The sequence below is a fragment of the Silene latifolia genome, chromosome 7 (genome assembly GCF_048544455.1).
Source record: "Silene latifolia isolate original U9 population chromosome 7, ASM4854445v1, whole genome shotgun sequence".
NCBI classification, from domain to species: domain Eukaryota; kingdom Viridiplantae; phylum Streptophyta; class Magnoliopsida; order Caryophyllales; family Caryophyllaceae; genus Silene; species Silene latifolia.
In genome coordinates, this window is record NC_133532.1 from 46,829,791 (window position 1) to 46,852,635 (window position 22,845).

A 22,845-nucleotide genomic window follows, 5' to 3' on the forward strand; every position below is an offset into this window, starting at 1 on the left:
GAACGATGACCTCTCGGCTCACGCCTGGCATCTCGGCGGCTGAGTACGCGAAGACGTCTTTGTTCTTCCTCAGCAGGTCTAGGAGACCGTCTCTGAATTTTGGCTCCAGGCCGACACCGACGGTTACGGTGCGTCCTGGGTCAATTTCTACTTGCTCGGTCTCGGCTCCTTCGACCATGCCGACGGTGTTGGTGCTCATCGGATCACCCTCCTGTTGTAAGGATGGGCTCTTCCCCTTCTCTGATTTCTTCGCCACTTTGAGGGATTGCATGTTGCACCCTCTGGCAGATATTTGGACATTGATGATTTCGTCTCTCTCGTCCTTTGAGACGAGCTTTTGTGCCTCCCCCCGGTCCGAGACATACATTAATGTCAGGGCCCGGATGGACATTACAGCATCGGCCTCGCTCAAAGTAATCCGGCCTATCAGAACATTATAGGCGGACGAACCATCAATGACCACGAACTCGGACCAAACATTTTTAGCCGCATCGGCTTGGCCGAACATCACCGGCAATTTGATTGTCCCCAGGGGTACCAGGCCGGCCCCAGAGAAGCTGTACAACGGGTTGGTGCAGGGGCTCAGGTCCTCAATCTTCAGGCCGAGATTGAGGAAGCATTCCCTGAACATGATGTTCGTGTAGGCGCCTGTATCAATTAGGCACATCTTCACCAAGTGGTTGGCTATGTCCGGATCGACCACCACGGGTCGGCAAAGGGGCTACGACTCCTTCGTAGTCTTTCCTTCCGATGGTCATATCGGGGACGATGGAAGCGGGGGTCGCTGTGGTGGGCACAAAGTTGATGGCTTGATAAAGCTCATTTAAGTGCCGTTTGTGCCCATTAGCTGACCCACCGTTCTCGTTTCCTCCGATAACCACCTGGATCACTCCCGGCCTGCGGATACTGATTTCTTCTTCGCCCGTCGGAGCTCGTTTCCGGGGTCCCGGCTACGTACTTTTTGAGGACTCCCTTTCGGATCGACTCTTCGATGGGATTCTTGAATCTGACGACGATCGTCGGTCTTATGGCCGGACTGGCCGTGGCAGAATGCGGTTTCGTCACTCACAATTACCTCTGGTTGTTTTGACATCTTCTTAGCTTTTTGGGTGGGTTTTGTTTTGTGTTTTTAAGGGATTTGATTAGCTTTTAGTATCAAGGTTCCCACAGACGGCGCCAATTGTTCCGGGTGTGATTACGGAGCAGTGTTGTTACCACGTGAGCTTATTGAATGATGACTTTGCTTGACTCTTCCTTTCGGCCTCTCCTGAAACAATGAACAAACTGAGGGCTCGGCATTGCACCGAGGGTACTCACTCCGACGCTCAAGTCAGTAAACTTAAAGGGATTAAGTTGTGTGATACTTGGCAAAGTATATTGTAGAGAGATAAAGGAGTTTATACCAGATTATGAGTGGTTTAGGTTATATTTTTTTGGATCCTTTCCTCAATGAGGGTTGAGGAGTATTTATAGACTTTCACCTTTTGTCACGTAGTGGCCAAGTGGCCAAGTGGCTAGCAGGTGGAAAGACCGTTCTACCCTCGGCCGATGGACCCATGGCAGGCCGGCCGAGGTGTCTTGGATATGAGTACGCGGATATGTATCTCGGCTGACTAGTTGTCCTAGCCGGGACCCAAGTGACAGGCTGATAGGCTGCATCGGCTAGGCTGTCTAATACGTTGACTTGCTGTCTTTTGGCTTTGACCTTGCTCAATATGTTGACTCGGTCAGCGGGTGCAGAATATGCCCCATCAGTTATATATTTCTATTTTGGGCTGTTTAAGTGAATAGTTATCTATTTATTTTTTGGCCATTTTCTGTGGGCATCTCTCATGTACATGTAGGGTTACAGGTTTTGTGTGGTCCATATTCAGAATTTTTTGGATAATGAGTGTTTATTAGCAAATTAATTAGGTAATTAGCGTTCGTTTGAAACTATTTTGGTTCATGGTGTCCACGTCATCATTTGTATTTTTTTTTTTTATGTTTTTATATGAAACCGCTAAGATTGTTAGCCGCTTTACTATTTTCATAACATTCTATAAGGTTAGTAGATTAGAAATTCAAAAAAAAAAAAAAATTAAACCATGAAAGCCGCTGAAATTATTGGCGGCTTTCCACAAACATCAATATTTTGCTAGCACTCACAAGATGTTCAAGAAAATATGAAGGGCCGAAACCGCTAAGAACATTAGCGGCTTATCCTTTTACGTTTTCTAATACTTGCAGTATGTTTTGAAAATTAAGAACGATTAAAACCGCTAACTATCCTAGCGGCTTCATATAAAAACACGAAAAAAATACAAATGATGACGTGGACATTATGAACCAAAATAGTTTCAAACGAACGCTAATTACCTAATTAACTAGCTTTTGTACCCGTGAAAATCACGGGTGCGTTTGAGATTAATTGTTTAATTTTACGCATAATTGTAACCTCATTAGTATGAAACATGTTGACATTTTTGTTTCTCATATATTTTCATCATTAACCGTGTCAATTTCACACGAACACCATTTATCGTAGGCCGTGATTTTTTTTTTGCATTAATTTGTTCTTTTTATTGCAATATATTCTTTTTTTGTTTCATAGGATAACATGGTTTTAGAAGAGTATACGTGGCGTTCTCTATGTTATTCTTGTATTATAATATTTTAATTTACTAAGTTATATAATATTTGAAGTATGTTATATGAAAAAAATTTCATTTTATTTTTATAAGTTCTTTTTATATGTAACCAATTCATTAAAATTAATGGATACAGTTATACAACATAATATTGCACAATTAAATTAATATGATGTTGTAACAATAAAATAATAAAGCTTATTTATATGTTCTAGTAAGTGAGGATAACATTTATAAACGTAGTAAAAGTTATAGTGATGTAATGTGATTTTTTTTTGTACGAGATAACTTATTTTACAATAAAATCCTAGAATTAAAATTTAGAATTTACTTTGATGTCTAATTTTTGTTTAGGTCGTTTAATTTACTTTAAAGTTAAAACGACAATTTTTTTTAAATAACAAATAATAGTGTGACATGCTAAAACTCGTTTAAAAGAGAGAACGGTTTTATTTAGTGCTTTGATTTTTTTATTGTGTTTTTGTCTTTTCCCAATAAGTGACTTGGTGATGTAGAGGTGAGGTGTATAAATACTTGAAAATGTTGATGTGTCATTAAGATAGATGGTTAGTTTGTCTTTTTATTATTATATATAGATATAGATATATAGATTTGCTAATAAACAGGGTTGTTTGGTTGATCAAGGAACTTAATTTTCCTAGGAAAATACAATTCATGGGAATTAAGTTCCCTCATCCAATTCGGGTGAATTTTGGAAAAATGTTTGGTTGCTCATGTAGGAATTAAATTCCACAGGAACTTCCAATGACTAAGGGGGGAGTAGGTAAGCAACTTCCTACATCATGTAGGCATTGGAAGTTCCTGGGAAGTTCTAATTCCTACATTTTCCAAAATTTATGGCAACCAAACAACCCATGTTTTTCAAAATCATGGGATTTTTCAATGCCTATGTTTTCTAAGTGGCAACTAAACGACCCCTAAATTCCCATATTCACCCATTTTTCTTTGCTTAATCTTTGTACCAAAAGTAATAGATAACTATTAATTGAGATAGAGGGAGTATTGAATACTTATCTCAATTACCTTAATTATTAAATCATTCAACAAATATGTTCTGATATTCCTAAATCATTTACTAGATTAGAAGAGGAATTCATCCCGAGACCCAAAAATGACCGAAAAATGTAACCCGTTCTTGATTTGATAGGCGCGATCTGAAAGTGACTTGATTGACCCAAATGACATATAAGGCGGCATTGGGACGCGCAATAACCCATAACGACCTGGTCCCAAAATGTCCCGATAATTGCTGACTCGAATATGAGCCAACTCAAATAACCCGAATGAATCCAAAATTATTTACCCATTTACCAAGTCTAAACCGATCCTATTGACACGACCCAAAATAATCCGACTCCATTGTTCCAAAATAGGCTAATTTAATTGAGTGCCTAAACCAGTAAAACCCACAACAAAAGCCCTGCTATGAGCTACAAATCCTAACAATCAATCGAAAACATAGAATACCAAAAGAGAAGAAGTAGAGAGTAGAGATGTCACTGAAACGATTTTTCCAACCAATTGAGAAAGATGGTTCTGCCAAAAAGCCTGCTCTTTCTACCAAAACACCTGAAGATGAAGAAATTAATGGTGATAATGTTGATAATCAAGAGCCCTTGAAGTTCTTGACTTGGAATGCTAACAGTTTACTTCTTCGTGTCAAAAATAATTGGCCTGATTTCTCTAAGTTTATTACTTCACTTGATCCTGACATCATTGCTATACAGGTATACTCCATCATCATACTTTAAAATTTTGCATAAAATTTTATACCTTTCTACATTATTATAATTATAATTCTATTTTGTTATGTGGGCATTCGATGAATTTGCTAATTTGCTAATTTTTGGATTTTTTTTTATAATGAGTTTGAGTGTTTTTGGATTTGCAAGGGTGTTTTAGTATGTGGGTAGGTTAACTTTTGGGTAAATTTTGATTTTGTGTTTTCTGTGTGGTACAACATTGTTTCATGCTACATGATTTTAATGAAATTCTGATTTTAAATTGTTAGTTTCTGTAGTTATTATTAACCAATTAGGTATTTGAGTAGCTGAATTTGTTGGGTAATTTACTTTTAGTTGCTATTTCGTCCCCGTTATTTGTTTACCTGGTTAAAATACCCCTCACAAAGTATTAAAAAGCAAAGACAAATGTTTGGGACGGAGGGAGTATTTTATATTGAAGTGGCTCTATATTGCCCATTGCATGTTTCTGTTATCTTCCTTAAGAAAGTTCCAGTTCTTTGAAAGGCTTTGGGTACCTTTAGGAAATGCTGTTGTTAGAAATGTTTTGGGTTCTTTTTAGGAAATATATTATTTGTTGTAGGAAGTTAGGATGCCTGCCGCTGGTTCAAAGGGTGCACCTAAAAACCAAGGCGAACTGAAAGATGATACAAATGCTGCACGCGAAGAAAAGCAGGTGAGAATGATTCTTTACAACTTCCTGATATATAGTGTGTATTCTGATAACCATTGCATAGTTTGGGTATGGAAGGAGGAGGTATTGGGAGGGGAGGAGGATGGAGGGCAGGTTATGGGGTCTTTTGTTTTCCCTCCAAATATGTCCTATGGTTCGGTATGTAATATTAGATTCTAGCTACAAGTCTACAATATACTGCTGGAGTATTGAGCACAAATATTTAGCTATTCTTTATTTTTATTTTTTTTTATTTTGCTTTTGGCTTTGAACAAAGTTAGACATCTCGGCGAGGAACACGCAACTTAACTGCAGTGTCATAGCCAATAGTCAAGACTGAGTACATACGCCTAAGCATTTCAATGATCATACCACATATCATGTAGGTATTGATGCGTGCCCTCTCAAGTCCTCCATTTGGAAGTTATCGCGTTTGGTGGTCCCTTTCAGACACAAAATATGCTGGCACTGCATTGCTTGTGAAGAAATGCTTGAAGCCCAAGAAGATATGTTTTTCTCTAGATGTCACAGGTTTTCTTCAAATGCCTGAAATTTGCTGTTGCATTAATTGCTTGATGTTTTATTTCTGTGTGCTGTTCCCGGTTGTTATCTTGTTTCTTACTTGTGTGTGTCTTCTGCACCTCATATGAATGCTTTAATTTTTGACATGTGGCAATAGATGCCAAAACATTGACTTAGGACTTGGGTGCTAAAGGCATCTAGAGGTTACAGCTGATATCAATTGAGATAAAACCACCTTGTACATACAGTTTTGGTTTTGGTCTTGATTTGGGAATTGGTCGCACTGCTAGTTAACAGTTGTGCCTTAAATGTGGTAGATACTGCCAAATGTGGCCATGGACTCGTGGTGGCCTAATGGTTTTGATAATTAACTTGAACGCAACTTACAACTGAGGTTTAGTACCGTGGTCTAAAGGGGAAACAGTTCTATTACTCTACCCAAAAGCTTATGTACTCTCTCTGAGATGTAATGCCTGGTCTGTTAAAATCTAAGATAATTTAGGTCCCAGATACCTGTTTGCCGAGAACATGAAAGCAGACCAATCTGATAGCAAGTGTTTAAGACAACAGTAACTGTAGCATCAGTTTGTATTTTGTATTTTGGTTAGGACCGATTTTTTTAAAGTAAGTTATAGTAAAACATGATATTTTAAGGTATGAGCTGAATATTTAAACTGTATAAGTCTCCTTGGCCTTATGATCCTTACCACATCTTACCCTTTGATGTTCCACATTAGACCGATTTACGTTAAGTCGTTAAGTATAGTAAGACTCGCTATTCTTGGCTTCAGAATATGAAGACATAAAGCAAAATGATTCACAAGTCTCGTTGCACTTTCTTGTATTATGAAGTAGTAAATCGTACAGTTTTCAAGCAGCATTAATTATCGGTCGTTCAGAAATAGCCTTTCTATGTTTCCAAATAAAGGCTAGACTGCGTACATCCGCCCCCTTACTTCGGCAGTGTTATAAATTTATAATATTCATGTTGTTATACTTGCTTAACAATTAACATACATCAACAATGTTCTGAGTCGTAAAAGTTCAAGAATTACTGGGTACAAAGACTAGCAAATTGAGTTGTTTATTTTTTGTAGCAAAGAAGCATGAGCCTGATGGTCGCTTAATATTGGCTGAATTCGAGTCATTCCACTTTCTGAATACATATGTGCCCAACAATGGTTGGAAAGAGGAAGAGTCGTCATTTGTGAGGAGAAGAAAATGGGATAAGAAGATCTTGGAGCTTGTCTTAAAGTTATCTGATAAGCCACTTATTTGGTGTGGTGATTTGAATGTGAGGTACCTCCTGCTTACTTTGCTTGCTATTCTTCATATGTACTTAAAGAACTATACATTTACCTGTGCGGAACTTTGCTCACAGATACTAAAAATGTGCTTCGTTGATGGACCAGCTTAGAACTTGATTTTTCGTATTTTGTTTTTTTAAATACTAGAGAAATAGTGGTGGAGTGAAATCTGAACTCTTTGATGCATAGAAGCAATATCATCGAAAATACGATGATTATTGTCAATCCAAGAACTCTAGTCTTTGTTTCATATGATATCTTAACTATAGTTGGGGAATGAACAATCTGATAACTTGATTGGTTCGACCACAACTTCGATGTTGTCTGCCTTGACCTAGTATTTCCTAGTATGTCGTAAATAAGGGTCTCTGTGCAGTAAATATGTTATACTCCCTCCGATTCTTAGAAATTGCCCCATTTTCTACTTTTGCTTTATTCTTTAGAATTGCTCCATTTCCTAATTCAGTATGGTTTGTGTGGTCACAATTCAATGTTGAGAAGGTGAGAGCCGTGAGACCTACCATCCACTCAGGCACTCACGCCAACTTGGTTCCTTAATTTTTGTGCAAAATGTAAATGGAGCAATTCCTAAGAATCGGAGGGAGTACTTTACAGGAATCATTTATACACGTTCAACTGTTCAAGTTAGGTAATTATTAGATACCCACTGGAACAGTTTCTATGAGGCCGAGGAGAGAAAGGGTAAAAAATCGCGCCTAGCGTCTAAGGAAGCCCAAGAGCATAGGGTAGACACTATATATCAAGTCAGAAGGAACACCACTAGATAGACACATGCAACCAAAGATTGAGGTTGAAGTGGTTGAACCCTGAGTACCAGCCTCAAGGAGATGGAGGCTCTGGAGCTCTCAGTTCAGCTATCCATTGATTTTGTTATAGAAGACACACTTAATATAAGGGATGCAAAACTTTAGATGAAGTCGAGCTGATAGTCTTAGTTTATGCATCCGTATTGGCTATGAAATGAATCTTCTCCCTGTAGCAAGTCACGTGGACTCTCAGCCTGTAATATCCAAATGCATAGCATGCTTGTTGTGAAAGTGTTAAGGTAGCAATGCTACATTTATAACCATTTTTTTGGAGCCCTACTCGCTTTGGTCTTTTAGCTTAGTGTTAGTGTTGAAGATTTGATTTGCGTGAGTGGGAGTGGTGTATCTGGAGTACATATGATGAAGGCGGTCAAAGAGAAAGTAGTAATTATGTGATGATAGAAGTATTTAAAAATGATTTATATTGAAGGTCTCATAACTGCTTTATGCTATGATTTCATGACACTTATGAATGTTTGCATTGAAGATTTTTATCCTTTGTTGCAACTTTATCAATCTAATGCCCGTAATAATGGGAAGGCCAAAAGAGACTTTGGAGGAGTAAGATATAAGATTACTCAAGGAATCATAGTCAATTACTATAAGGTTATACGATCATCTCTCGTAGAGTTGTAGGAATCGCTTAATGCCAACCTTCTTGCTCTCAGAGTGGCTTATTTTTATGAAGTTACTGTGTTGTCATACCATAATCTATGTCTCTTGCTCTTTGGAAAGACTTCACGTATACAATGGAGTAGAAAGCTCCTAAATTTGTTGAAGCTCAACCTATCTATTGCTTCCATATTTTCATGTACTCATACTGAGGTAGCTGAAGTTCGGTGCCTTTGTATGAGTGATTTAGTGGAATAATTATTCTGAACTATATATATGAAATTTGTCAGTCATGAAGACATTGACGTAAGTCATCCAGAATTTTTTGCTGCCGCAAAGATGAATGGTTATGTCCCTCCTAATAAAGAGGTAATCAAACAAAAGTTGTGAACACAACTGGCATTTACTTTCCTTGCTGTTATATCATCTCCTTGATAGCATCAACCCATCAGCAACTTTACCCTTTCTATAACACCTTGGATTGAAGGGGAAAGGGAAACAGAGCTCCAACATAGAAAAGTTTTTGGAGGGAGGACGCCAAAGCTCCATTCCCCTCCCTCTTGCTTCTGTATCCAAACAAGGCATTAGCCTGTCTAACACTCTAACCTGGATTTTCCTCTTGCTTCTTGGCAGGATTGCGGGCAACCTGGGTTCACGATATCTGAGAGGAAACGTTTTGGCACGATATTGAAAGAGTAAGCTATGCATTTTTATTTAGTATTGATGACTTGACGCTCTTCAGAGTCTCTAACTAAATAGAATAAATGAAAGAAAACCCAATGATAGGAGACTCCAGTACTTGATGATTTGCTGCAACTCTTGATACAATTTTCACTATTTTTTATCTGAAAACAATATTTCTATGTTTTCTGCCTACATATGGCCCCACTTTCTCCGTCCATTGGCGGGAACTTTCCATGCATTGTGGTAATGTTATTGTTGTTAAGGGCTTTAGGCTAATCTACTAAAGTGAACAAGAAATTTACAATAGCAGGATTTCAGTTTGTTACATAATGCTTTGTTCGTGGTACATCTTAAATTACTTTTTTTTTTTTGCTTTATCATGTGTCTGAAATCTACAACTGATTCCCTGATCAAAGTAATTATCTTGTACATGGTTTAGAGGAAAGCTAGTAGATGCTTATAGACATCTGCACAAGGAGAAGGACATGGAATGCGGCTTCTCATGGTCAGGAAACCCAATTGGAAAGTAAGATTTTTAGCCTGCAATTGTTTTATGATAGTTTTGATTGGAAAAAGCGTAGCTTACTCTTCAAAACTTCAAAATAGCCATTTGTTCTAGTAGTGTCCGATTACATATATAGACAACTTAATGCAGGTACCGAGGCAAGAGAATGAGAATAGATTACTTCTTAGTGTCCGAAAAGCTCAAGGATCGGATTATTTCCTGCGATATGCATGGGCATGGGATTGAGCTAGAAGGTGAGTTGATTTTTGCAGTAATTAAGCCAAATTGTGCTGAATTTGTGAAAACAATTTTAAAAAGATGAGTATTACTACTACTGCAACATTACCTTCTCCCTTCCCCCTCCCATTGCAAGGTGAGGGTGTCAAATGTATCCAACCTTATCTGTGAGTTAAAAATACAAAGCTGTTTCAAGATGATGCATTATGAAAATTGTCGAGATTCGCGTTCACTAACTTATAGAAGTACTATATTTCACAATAGAATAAGCACACAAAGTTTAATAAACCATTTTGCTTTATTTTACAATAGTGACCCAAAGCCAAAGATTCGTGAGTGTTTGGCTCCATTACAATTGGGAAAATGCTAGAAAGATCTACTTAGTATACGAAAAAGTTATAACAGACCGTTGGATTGTTAGACTATTCAAAATCATGGAAGAAAGAGAGGCCTCTCAGTGTAATTTAGCTGTTTTATTAAAACCAAATAGAAATAGAAATTAAAATAGGCACAAAAGCAAAGACAGGAAGAAGGCGAAGCATTGACATGGTAAAGTAAACAACATAACGAATCAATCGTTTATTTATGATGCTTCAGTGTCAGTCCTTTGATGAAGTACTCGACACATCTTGGGTCATTCGAAAACGGCCTCTTTGTGTTGCTAGCTCAAGGGTAAGGTTGCGTACATCCCCTTGGCCCTTACCTCGCAATTTGGGTTAGCCATTCGTGGGGGTAATGTTGTTATACTAATGTGGAATTAATAGCTTTTTTCATTTTGGCCTTCTGTGTTTCCAGGTTTTTATGGAAGCGACCACTGTCCAGTTACTCTGGAGCTCGCTTCAACTACTCCTGATCTAACTCAGAAGAAACCTTCAAATAGTGAAGATAGTACTGGTAACTAGCTCTTATTCTTATTTATCGTGCTGCACAAAATGGCCGCTATTGTCATTTAACTGGTTAGAAGTCTTAGAACTATTCTTCTTATGATTGTACCAACTACCGAGTATTTTTTTTCACTTGGCAATGGGGTTGAAAATTTTCAAGCTTTCGAAACCAGCATGATGTCATCTCCCAGTTCTTGCATAACTCCTGATTTGTTGGTCATGTAACCTTGTTTCAAATGCAGTCTTGTTCTAGTGTACTCAGTCCCTAATATGAAGAAACCAAGGATTTCTTTCGGCTTCCATCTATTTATATTGTCATCATCTTTTTCATAATCTTCATTTTTTTTTTTCAGTTTAGTTTGCAGATCTCCAGCATGTTCCATTTATGATTGTAGGGTGACAAATCTATATGACGGTTTCTATACGCAGACATTTCATCTTTTTTATCAAAAGTTTTTTCATCGCATCACTTGTATGTTCCTGGTTCCATTTGTAGTTGAGTAGTTTAAGGCATAGTACTATCCATGCTATCAAACGATTAGACATTATAACTACTTCACTCTCAAGTCATAACATAAATTCTACAGGAAGGAGCTTTTTTTGCACGACACAAAAATATACTTCTCCCCTAATCCTCATCGCACCGCCATAACTTGCCCATTTTCATCATAGTAAGTATATTTGCCAAAATTTGCAAGAAACACAGTGGTATTGAGTTTACGAAAATGGGGTGAGGATGTTTGACAAATTAACACTTGAACAACTCCAAAACATGAGTCGAAAAATAAAAAAGGCGCTACTCTTAAGTCTTAAGTCTTGTTTTGTTTGGATCTCAAAATGCAGGGAAAGGGAGGCCGGAGGGCATGGGGAAAGGAAAAAACGAAGGGGGAGTGACGGGAGATAGAGCTCTTTTCTTCGAAATCCCTCCGACTTCCCCTCCTCCACTCCCTCACTTTGCTTCAAGCAAAGAAATGCGTCTTCCTTCAAATCCTTTCCTTCTTTTTTTTTCCCCTTCAAATTCTCCCACCCAAACAAAGAATTAAAGATCCAACTTATTTGTTTTTTCTTGTAAAAGGAAGCAAACTTAAAATGAAGAAATCTCAACTATCTAAAACCGAGGTCATGATTTTTTTTTTGTCGGATCCAGGTCATGAAATTAGTAAACATCAAAATACCTAAGAAAACAAGTAAAATTCTCACATGTCACAACAAAGTAATTGTGTTTTTTTGTATTTTACTGTGGTTATCCTACCCATTTATTTACCTCTAAGTAAAACCTAATTCTCGGTTTTATCTCCCTCCATCCTATAATAATTTTCTTATTATAGTTTGATTTGTACAATTTCCAAGACACCATGTCACCATTTTGACTCAGTTTTTCTTCATTCGTATTCAAAATATACTTATGAAAGACTTTTTTTACAATGAATGCGAGTATTTTTATTATACTCCGTAATATTTTAGTTTTTCATTATTTTAACACTAATTTATGGCCAAAGTTACTTTGACCTCAAAAACCAAATTAGAAAGGCGAGAATGGGAACTTAAGGGAATGCTTTTAACTTGAACGGAGAATTTACTTTTTTATTACGGACTACATTTATAGACGACTAGTTTCTTACCTCCATTTAAGTAATTACGCCTACTCTCCTAGTATATACTCCGTATAATAATATTTCGTTCAATTAATCTTGTTATAGTATCCGACACAAGTTTATTTGTTTTCATAGATGTGACAGTTGTGTAAATGTATTTGTTTATGGCGGCTTTCAATAGTAATTGAAATTGTGAAGTGAGGACTAAAAATGGCAGTGAATCCAATTTGGATGGATGGGCAGGTTGGTTCCACAGCAGAGGTTGGTGTTATTATACTGTCAAATTGTGAATACTACTGGTAAAATTATCCCATCTCACTGCTCATATTTGGCCAAACCCCATTTCTCTACGTCATTTTGCATTTCTCCGGCCTCTACCTACATCATCTTATATTTACTCTCTCTTATTCAATGCATGCAAAATCAGTTGGTTTACATTATTGAAATACTAACTTACAAAGTACTCTACTTATATTAGCAGAAAGCATTCATGGGGGATTTGGTTAAGTTGTTGGTTAAGTTGAGTGTGTTGGCGGATTTAGGGGGCTTAGCAGGAGCACTCGTCTCTGCTGAATAAAAGTAAACGCGAAAGTTTTACTTTAAATTGAGTTCCTTGTCTGGTTAGTTGATTAAGTGATTGATTATACCAAATTTTTATTTTTTCAGCAAATACAAGACTTATAGTGCTCAACTTTCCAATAATTTCAAAGTTTAAGTTAGAACGTCAAAAATGCAAAATATTTAATAACAGAAACGCACTTAATAACGAAAACGAATTACCAACCTATTGAAAAGAAATCCGTGAATTTTTATTTCTATATTTAAATAATTTCGTCCTAACTTAAATTCAGACTAAATTGAGTTAAAAAAAGGAAAGTTGGAAGGAGCCAAAGACGCAACGGCACTTAGCAACTCACAACACCACCCATATTTATGCCGTCAATTGATATAATTATGCACCGACCAGCTACAACCTAACCCGTCAATTTTCATGCAATTCATGTCCACACCTATTTACTACTATCTCCATTCTCCATCCATCATTCATTTCTCCCATTTCCCACCTATATTTTTGCAATTTTACTGTGTAGAGTGTGCTATGCACATACCTTGCACATGTCCCCCTCATAACTATATGGGATATTCTACATGGTACCCTAAATTTTTTGACTTTCTACATAGTACCCCTACACTTTCTAAAACATACATGGTATTCCTAATTGTTGTCATTATCACAAAGTGTACCCCTAAACTTTATTTTCCGTCAATTAAACTCGGTTTTAGGCATTAAGTGATTACTTGGGCGCGTAACCAAGCTTGTCATTTATCATCCCATGATATAAGGACTTTATTAGGTTCAATACCTATCTTTGGACGTGATAATTTGGCAGGGGATCAATAAATTTCCCGTCAAATTTTTTTTAGCCCATTTAACCCATATATATCAATAAATATTAGGATCGAGATGGATATTGAGCCTAATAGAGTCCTTATGTCATGGGATAATAAATGACAAGCTTGGTTACGCGTCCAAGTCATCACTTAACGCCTAAAACTGAGTTTAATTGACGGAAAATAAAGTTCAGGGGTACACTTAGTGATAATGACAACAATTAGGGGTACCATGTATGTTTTAAAAAGTGTAAGGGTACCATGTAGAAAGTCGAAAAATTAAGGGGTACCATATAAAATATCCCTAACTATATTAAACGTTATGGACTATTGTAATCATGAATAAGTTACCACATTAGTGTACTGTTTTACAAGCAATAGTTTTCATAAAACCTTTAATGTATAATTATCGGCATTAAACTCAACTGAATTAAGCAGAGTTGAACTGAATGAAGTTGAAATAAATAAAAGTTAAGCTTAATTGAATAGAATTGAGCTGAATAAAACTAAAACGAGTTCAAATTAAGTTAGAAAGAACATACCCTTAATTAATCTTTTTACGTTTTCATCCAATCAGTAAAACATCAAAGCCGATATAACAACACATAAATTCGAGGATACCTACCTAGTGCCTATTCATCTCAAACCCGCTAACCTACTTATCCATGTGCTCAAATTTCAATCAAAATATTTAAACGGAGAAATTTCATCCATTCAAGATAAAAGTGACATAAAAGTACAATAACACAATTTCAAACAAGACCTAAATAGTCATCTCAATTCTCATTTCCTCCCCGGTCAATTGTTGTTCTTTGGTTTAGCCCAAAGACCAAGGAAGGAGGAAGAGGTCAATTACTAAATGACAAGTGGACCAAATTATGTGTGAATGATCAAATTGTTCATCAAGTTCATTATTAAAATAGAAAGGACAACTCACAACAATTGACCGAGACAACCAAAAATAAAATAGGACAACAAATAACCGGGAGAGAAGCAGTATAACACTTTCCCTATAAAATCACATCCTCCCTTAAACCCAAAACACTACATACTCTCAAAACACAAACAAACAAACAAAAATGACAACAAATCATCACTCTTGTTACACTATCACTAATCTCTTAACACTAACCCAACTAATACTCTTAATCATCCTCTTAACAACACCTAAATCCTCATCCTCAATCTCAACCTCAACCCCTACAAAACCCTTCAACAAAATATACGCATTTGGCGATTCCTACACCGACACCGGTAACACAATCTCAACCACAGGACCATCAGGGTTCAACTACGTTTCCACCCTCCCATATGGCATGACATTTTTCCACCACCCTACTAACCGTTACTCGGACGGGAGACTAGTGATCGACTTTGTAGCCGAACACTTTTCCCTCCCGTTCCTTCCCCCGTATAAGTCCGCCCCCAGTGGCGGACCCAACGGGGTGAATTTCGCTGTTGCTGGTGCAACTGCTATAGAACATAGGTTCTTTGTTAAGAATAATCTTAGTTTTGATATAACACCCGAGTCCATTGGGACCGAGTTGAGTTGGTTTAATAGGGTGTTGGAGAAACAAGGATGTGGGGTCCAATGTGGTGCATTGTTTGATGATGCATTGGTTTGGGTTGGAGAGATTGGTGCTAATGATTATGCCTACTCTGTTGAGAGTTCTGTTAGTTCGAAAACTGTACAAAGTCTTGCCATTAGAAGAATTTCGGGTTTTCTTGAGGTAATTGTTTTGCGACTGCAAATATTTGTAAGACGGTTTTACATGAGCACCCAAATAAGAAACTAAGCTTAATTTTCAAAAATCTTATCACTTTCTAAATTCTTAATTGAAAAAAATTGATACGAGAATTCAGAAACAAAGATGAAGAGTATCACGTTAGAAAAACCGATATAATAAAATAACTTTATTTTTTGATGTGGGGTTCCACCCATTGCTGGATCAATTAATATGGTTTGAAATTTGCCACTCAATGTGGCCATGTTATGATGTACTCGTCTCTGAGAAAAGCATTTTCCATATCGAATCTTGTGAAATTATTTTCTATTACAAGTAAGATATTAATGATAAATTTTTCATAATTTTTTTCCCAAAATATTAAAAACTAAAAGTCAAATAATTTCTCCGAAACAAATGGAGTCGTAAATCTGGAGATAAAGTTAACTCGAGGCTTAAGTAATCTAATATTTGTCGAACACTCTCTTTTATACATACTCTTACGGTCTTACATAAGTTTTCAAAATAAAAATCTGTTGAATAATCAATCTCTTTTTATATAAACTTTTGCGAAACATCGTCTTTTAATCGACTAAATTTCCTCGATTACATAACATTTGTCTACAATAATTACAGGCAATCCTAAAGAAAGGAGCAAAATACGTGGTGGTACAAGGGCTACCACCAACAGGATGTCTAACACTCGCAATGTTACTTGCACCATCAGATGATCGAGACGACATGGGATGCGTCAAAAGTCAAAACACCTTAAGTGCAACACACAACACCCTTCTTCAAGCAGAGATTCAATCCTTAAGAAAGCAATTCCCTACGTCGACCATCGTGTATGCGGATTACTACAACGCGTATAAGACTGTTATGGAGAACCCGTCAAAGTATGGTTTCAAGGAGTTGTTCAAGGTGTGTTGTGGGTCTGGAGGTGGGGAGTTTAACTATGACTTCTTCTCGGCGTGTGGTGCAACGGGTTCAAGCGTTTGCTCGAACCCGTCTCAGTATGTTAATTGGGATGGTGTTCATTTGACTGAGGGGATGTATAAGGTGATTTCAGGGTTGATTATGCAAGGAGGGTATTCTTCCCCTTCTTTTCAAGAGTTGATGGCTAGGAAAATAAGTCGTGGATAAGAGATACAAACGTCGATTTATGTTTACTTATTAATTATCGGGACAAAGGGAGTATGTGTTACACTTTCGTAGTCATGAGTTTGGTTAGTTGATGGAGCTAATTATGTGTTGATAACTTCATTATATTGAACTTTGTAGTGATACCATATTTATTACCAAACATCTTTTCTTAAATCTGCTAGTCAAACATGCTACTAAAATCTATTAACCCATATTCTGCTAATGTTATTCGCTATTATAAATCTACTTCTGCTGTTTGGCACAGGGAGCAATAAAACATTATGAGACTGACACAAATACGGAGTACTTGATTAACACAAATACTCGTAATTCATTCATAGCATGGATAATTGAATTGATTTCAATGGATACGATCTCATACAAGAATTTGTGTGAACACGGGTAAAGGGGGACTTGTAATTAAACCCCATTTTGCAAACTAAACTTGTGACATTATATTTCACTAATTCATTTTCAGCAACATAATGCATGAACACTAAATCATGTACATTAATTATTATACATTTGAGTGAAGACGCCTTGCCTTACCAACTCCTATTTACATTAAGTTGGAAGCGTATCTTCTACCGACTATTTTTTTTTTGTTCTTCTCTGTACATTGCCCTGGAGGACTACTCCTTAGAACAGGTACTCGTAGTACATTAGAAACAAAGCGTCAGGGATATCTTTGGGCAAACTATTAATGTAGAGATACAAGCACAATATGTCCTCCTTCACAACTGTTTTTGGGTCAACCACGTCAGTGTCGCGGGTGAGAACCCAAAGGTCAGCTGACTCCACTCTCTTTATATTTCCCCGGCAAAATGGACAGGATTCCGATCTCAAGTTCCTGCAATCCGCAAACAAGTCTCAAAGAGGATAGATCGTTTCAAACTCTCAGTCACAAACTATTCCCTCTGTTCCAGCAAATTGTATACATTTACTATTGAAACGGTCTTGAGAAAACCAAACGGGGGTGAAGTAGTGAGCCACTTTAGGAAGTAGATTATTTTTTCGTCCTAAGAATCGAAAAGGTGAAGTGGGGTTTCGGTCTTGGGGTGGGGGTGGGGGAGCACACTTGAGTGTTTTAGTCATCTCGGATTAAGAAACATGCCTAAAAGATTTGTATAAACCAGTTGGAAGTGTTGGAATAGTTAAAAGAATAAAAGGACTATGTATGCAACAGTATGTAACAGAGGGGAGTAAGGTTTCACGGAAAAAAAACATTATACGAACAACTTACCAGTCTCGGTAGCAATTGATACACATTGAGTGACAACAGTTGGGCAAGACCATCTTGGTGCAAGGCTCCAAGCAGATTCCACACTCGTTTTCCCTCTCGAGTTCACTTTCCGAAGACTTTCTCTCCTCGAGACTCTTTATGACTCCGAATTCAGAGCTACAACTTGCATTTGCATCATCAGCAAGCTCTGAGGAATTCCCATAAAGACGCTGTAGATGGGGTAAAATAATAGCTGCCAATTTACAGTAAAAAGAAATATCAACAACAATTTGCAAATGTGCAGTCAAAAGAAAAGAAAACTCGGCCGCTTACGGGAATTCTGGGCGACTTCCATATCAAAGTTTGACAGTGGACAAGGCAAATTAGCGAGAGTAGGCATATCTACTAGCTCTATCAATTTAGAGCAATAAATTGTCTTTTTAAAAAAAACTGTAATTAGCAAAACATACACTGGCACAAATATACTCTAAGCTACTTTTTACATAAATTATGTCTCAGTTTACCATTAGTGTGCATGATCAAGCCAAGAGTAGCCTTACCCACAATATGGCTACTATTAGGTTGATCATCATCTCCTTTATGGCATGGATCACTTTATGGCGTAACGACAAGATAATGTAATTTACAGTTTTCCCAACTGCAACTAAGGGCAAGCTGCTCCGTGATCAAGTAAGAAACCACGATTTAATGTGAAGCGCATAACAGTTGCTCAATATGTCCAGGAGTATGATGTCCAACGTAGAATCCTCATTTCCGATTAACATTGTTGTCATTATTTTACACACTATTTATTTTAGAATTACCATAACTCAATTTTCCCCTCCACTACTTATTATTTTATTAATACCTTTCTCACTGATTCATGGTACCTCTAGAGTCTAGAGTCTATACTATTGCAAGTTGAGAAGAAAAAAGCAAAAGTACTGAAGATCCACAAATAGTATTCCTTCTCGGTAACAACGGTAAAAAAATATGGCCATCTTAAGGAAGGCTTCAAGACTACAATCAGCTGAGAATATCGTCTTAGTAAAATAGTGTTGGCTATTACGAAGTATGAATCATACCCCTGGACATGGAAGGCAGCCCAATTAACAAGAGAGTACCTCAAGACAACCACCTACAATTCGTACTCCTTGTCTTCAGATCCAAACACCCCATAATTTTAAAATTTATCCCTCACAAAAAGGTAGGATCGGGGTGTTAGTATTTGAAGTATCTGGCCTCGTGACTTAATGAAAGCATGTTCATATTTTCCACTTTCTATATTCAACCGTCAATTGTGAGGGAGATGTAAACTAAACTCAAGAATACTTGCAGTGACATTAACTATGAACAATAGAGGGGTGCGGGTAAAGGTTCTATGTAGATAGGTGATACATCAGTCATTCTGTTGAAGCAGCTAAATACCGACCGGCAGGCAAGCAGCAGAGCACTTGCACAAAAATGAGAAATAAGCTTGCTAGAAATCTATCAGGTTGAACGGCCAAACAACCAAATTGGCAAAAAACAAATGATGGTGTTCGCTAGATAGGTTAAAAAGAAATCTCTAACTTGTGACAAATTGGTAAAAAAAAAAAACAAAACAAGGATTGTGACAAATTGACAAAAAAATGCCCACTTTATTTGATTTACTATTCCTACAATAAATTTGACGAAATTACCCCATTCCAAGTGACCCAACTTTAAAAAATCCAACAGAAAACCCGACAAATAGGTCAGTTCCAGTCAATTCATGATCAGACCTGTTTCAGGTGAGCAATTTTGGGCGAGAGATTATAAATCAGTGAGTACGAGTCAAGTCATTTTTGTCCAGATTAGTTTGGCGATGCGTCATTTGGATGTGCGTAATTTTGGATATTGTCATTTTTGGGTCAAATTATTAGGATCTGAGAAATATCAGGTTTAAGAAAGTTCGGAGCAAGTTTGGTTCGTGTCAATTTTAATTTTCGAGTCATAGTATAGTTGCTTAGAACAAGTATCGGAACAAATATATCTAGTTTTTGCCTAATTTGTCACTATCCTTTACTTTCTTACCATTTTGTCACAAGTGACTTTTTTTTACCTATTTGGTCGCTACCCTCCAGCTTTTTTTTTTTTACCAATTTGATAGTTTGGCTCCGGTTGAACTAGCTTGTAAAGAAAGATATCCAATATCAAGGTAATGTTCATCATGAAAACCTAATTCCCGGTGGAGAAGGTTATGCAAGCCATACACGTGCTTGTCTGCTTGCTGCCTCTGTCCCAAATCTTTTGACTGCATAGTGGCTAATGACTTAATGAGTCTAAGACTTCTATTCTTTTTACGGCATATTTTACCTTCCCTATTCTCACAAAACTCTAAAAGGCCCATGGAGGTAATAATAAGACCCGAATCAAACGACCGCTTGCAACATACTTAACTAAATAGCAGAGCTTGTCCTTCGTGAGAATGAGAGGAATAAAAAACTTTTTAGCATTCAGGAGGCAAGGATGTGCTGATTTGCAACAACAATTGTGAACAATTATCGAGCCAAACCATTCAACAAAGACCAACAAGAATTTCCTCCTTAGTTTAATATATTTGTCTCAAATAGTGATTAGCAAAGACGATAAAAATTAATAAATGGGCCAGATAAATGCATACCATAGAATTCCCTTACAGTTGCTCTCCTTCCATATGACCTTAAATCAGGCCTGCCATCTTTTTTTACCTGTAAAATGTGAAAACTTATCATTTGGTGATTTGAGCAAGTGACTGTTTAGACATTATCGTACTTGAAAATGGAAAATCACGGAAGGAGGGATAAACGATCAAACCTTATAGATAACTACATAGAAAAGACTCCAGTAGCTCGGAAGAAGACATGTCCACGAGCAATCAATCCATTGGAGTAAATAAAGGATAAGCGGAGCAAAGTTATTATGAACTAATTTCATCTGCAGCCACTCACCACTCTTGTTTCTAGGAATCGAAGCGGCTCTACAAATGGGACAACATAAGTTCAGGACTCAATGTGTCAATCAGAGAATGTTTTCAATCAAGCACACCAGCATCAATGAACCGTAAAGGCATCTCAAATAGCAAACACGCCCTCCGTACGCATAATAATCTAATCTTTATATTACAGGAAAATTAGTATATACGACAAAATAATGAAAAGTTGAGAGAAGTGAAACAACTCAAAAAGAAACGTAAGAAGATTATATGAGGGTACCATGAATCAGAATCCAACACTGACATTGGGTATAAGATGACGTTAACAAGCACATTAAATAAAGACTTGGATCACTAAAAACATGTTTTACTATGAGACGATATGGATGGGGGTGATTGTCTACCAAAAAAAAAAAGAGAAATAACAATGAAAGGTGGAGGAAGATGAGACTATGAGAGGCTTCAGACGAGCAACTAACTCAAACAAGCAGCTTGGCAATGGAGAGTAAAAATAAACTTGGCTATTTTCGTCAGTTTCACTATTAAGTATAAAAAAAAAAACTCAAACCTTACCAATTTGCTTATATTTTTTTCTCTATGAATAGAAATCAATAGTTTTTTTTGGGTACAAAAATAGAAATCAATAGTGATAACTCTCTCCGACTCAACAGATTTTTTACGTTTGTTTTTTCTTCCAAGGGAATTTCAAACAAACATAAATGTAATCAGTTGAGTCAAGGGATTTTTCTTTACGAAGTTACTCCCTCCGTCCCGTCATTTGTTTACCTTTGATTTTGACACAAAGACCAAAGAAAGAGGAGAGAGCCAATTATTAGATGACAAGTGGACCAAATTGAGTGTGCATTATCAAATTGCCAATCAAAAGCATTCCTAAAATAGAAAGTTAAACACTTGACTGAGACAACCCAAAATGAAATAGGTAAACAAATGACTGGGATGGAGGGAGTATGTTTTAGGGAAGATATACTTTGGTATCACTCCGTATAAGGATGATAGGATCATTGTCGTATCAATTATTTTTTGTTAGGGGAGAAAAATGACGAAAGAGAATAAGATGATTGTAGTTAAACATGGTCTAATTGTATCAGAATCATCAACCCTTCATATCAAAAAGTATTAATGAAAAACATGTGAATATATTGACAGAATCACTAATTCAACCAACACAAATAATCATCAGTGAAGGGTTCACATGGAAAATTCAACGTCTACCATTTTCTTAAATCATCAAGTCAAATGTCAAAACTAACTCCAAATTAGCCTTATACCGTACCCCTTCCGTCTCAATCATTTGTTTAACTTTGATTAAAATGACGGAAAAAAAACGGAGTTCTACAAAACCACCCCGGAACTACCTTTTCCGTGATCAGCCCACAGTATACCAATTATCAAGCAACAATAAACATAAACAAACCCCATAATCATATTAACAAAATTACACAAAATAAACACCAATTAAACAGCAAAAACAATTAATTAACTTTGAAATTCAATATTTTGACAGTTTATAATACCCAAAAACCTTACCATAATCTAATCAATTAACTGATTAATACTGAATGAAAATGAAAATAATAATTAAAAAAAATGGAAAAAGGTAGAAAATTTACAGCATATTAGCATGTTGAATATCTGCTTCAATAACTTTGAGAGATTCTTGACAAGTAGTAGACTTTGCAAGTTGAAAACCCATCATCTAATTAAGTAATTATTAACCTATGAACTTGATTAAATTAGTATATATTGGGGAAAAAGGAGAAGTTGATTATGAATTTAGAGAGAAAACCAAGTAATTTAAAGGGAGGGATTAAAGGGTCTTGAATTTTTATTTTTAATTTTTGAAAAAGAAAGTTTTGTGTAATTTTGGGTTGAAAATGATGAGTATGCAGTTTGCTAAGGACAGGCTGGTGTTTTAAACAACAGAGAGGAGGAGCCTAATCCTTTTTTCCAAAACAGAATGTTCAAGGAAGAGGTTTGGATAATAATCACTTGGTCAACCATATTTGTTTAATTAGAATCAAATTTTGTAGGAGAAATTATTACATAATTAAATTCTCTATATTCAAAACAATAAAAATGGATAGCGTATTCATTACAGATTATAATGTACGGAATATGTGAAATAATGTATGCAATAATGTGGTATAAGATTGTACTTAATAATATTTT

General features: G+C 36.6%; 3 protein-coding genes across 3 annotated transcripts; 2 read left to right on the forward strand and 1 right to left on the reverse strand.

Moving 5' to 3' along the window:
* The first annotated feature begins 4,044 nt into the window (after positions 1-4,044).
* On the forward strand, positions 4,045-10,946 carry LOC141592128 (DNA-(apurinic or apyrimidinic site) endonuclease). Its single transcript, XM_074412710.1, has 9 exons — positions 4,045-4,378; positions 4,977-5,069; positions 5,453-5,597; positions 6,686-6,887; positions 8,625-8,703; positions 8,968-9,029; positions 9,458-9,544; positions 9,674-9,777; positions 10,556-10,946. Exons 1-9 carry the CDS (start codon positions 4,145-4,147, stop codon positions 10,660-10,662), a joined length of 1,113 nt encoding a protein of 370 aa, XP_074268811.1. The 5' UTR covers positions 4,045-4,144; the 3' UTR covers positions 10,663-10,946.
* Positions 10,947-14,666: 3,720 nt separating this feature from the next.
* Positions 14,667-16,672, forward strand: LOC141592131 (GDSL esterase/lipase At3g48460). Its single transcript, XM_074412712.1, has 2 exons — positions 14,667-15,361; positions 15,992-16,672. Exons 1-2 carry the CDS (start codon positions 14,711-14,713, stop codon positions 16,496-16,498), a joined length of 1,158 nt encoding a protein of 385 aa, XP_074268813.1. The 5' UTR covers positions 14,667-14,710; the 3' UTR covers positions 16,499-16,672.
* A 154-nt stretch (positions 16,673-16,826) lies between these two features.
* On the reverse strand, positions 16,827-22,601 carry LOC141592132 (E3 ubiquitin-protein ligase AIRP2-like). Its single transcript, XM_074412713.1, has 5 exons — positions 22,287-22,601; positions 20,538-20,700; positions 20,365-20,431; positions 17,742-17,973; positions 16,827-17,348 (listed from the first exon to the last, which is right to left on the reverse strand). Exons 1-5 carry the CDS (start codon positions 22,370-22,372, stop codon positions 17,138-17,140), a joined length of 759 nt encoding a protein of 252 aa, XP_074268814.1. The 5' UTR covers positions 22,373-22,601; the 3' UTR covers positions 16,827-17,137.
* Between the last annotated feature and the right edge of the window lie 244 nt (positions 22,602-22,845).

Coding starts and splice junctions, on each gene's coding strand:
- LOC141592131 (XM_074412712.1), top strand. CDS start 14,711: ATGACAACAAATCATCACTCTTGTTACACTATCACTAATCTCTTAACA. Junction 15,362..15,991: donor GAATTTCGGGTTTTCTTGAG/GTAATTGTTTTG, acceptor CAATAATTACAG/GCAATCCTAAAGAAAGGAGC.
- LOC141592128 (XM_074412710.1), top strand. CDS start 4,145: ATGTCACTGAAACGATTTTTCCAACCAATTGAGAAAGATGGTTCTGCC. Junction 6,888..8,624: donor TGTGGTGATTTGAATGTGAG/GTACCTCCTGCT, acceptor GAAATTTGTCAG/TCATGAAGACATTGACGTAA. Junction 9,778..10,555: donor GCATGGGATTGAGCTAGAAG/GTGAGTTGATTT, acceptor CTGTGTTTCCAG/GTTTTTATGGAAGCGACCAC.
- LOC141592132 (XM_074412713.1), bottom strand. CDS start 22,372: ATGATGGGTTTTCAACTTGCAAAGTCTACTACTTGTCAAGAATCTCTC. Junction 20,432..20,537: donor TCTATGTAGTTATCTATAAG/GTTTGATCGTTT, acceptor CACATTTTACAG/GTAAAAAAAGATGGCAGGCC. Junction 17,974..20,364: donor AACTGTAAGGGAATTCTATG/GTATGCATTTAT, acceptor GTAAATTGGCAG/CTATTATTTTACCCCATCTA.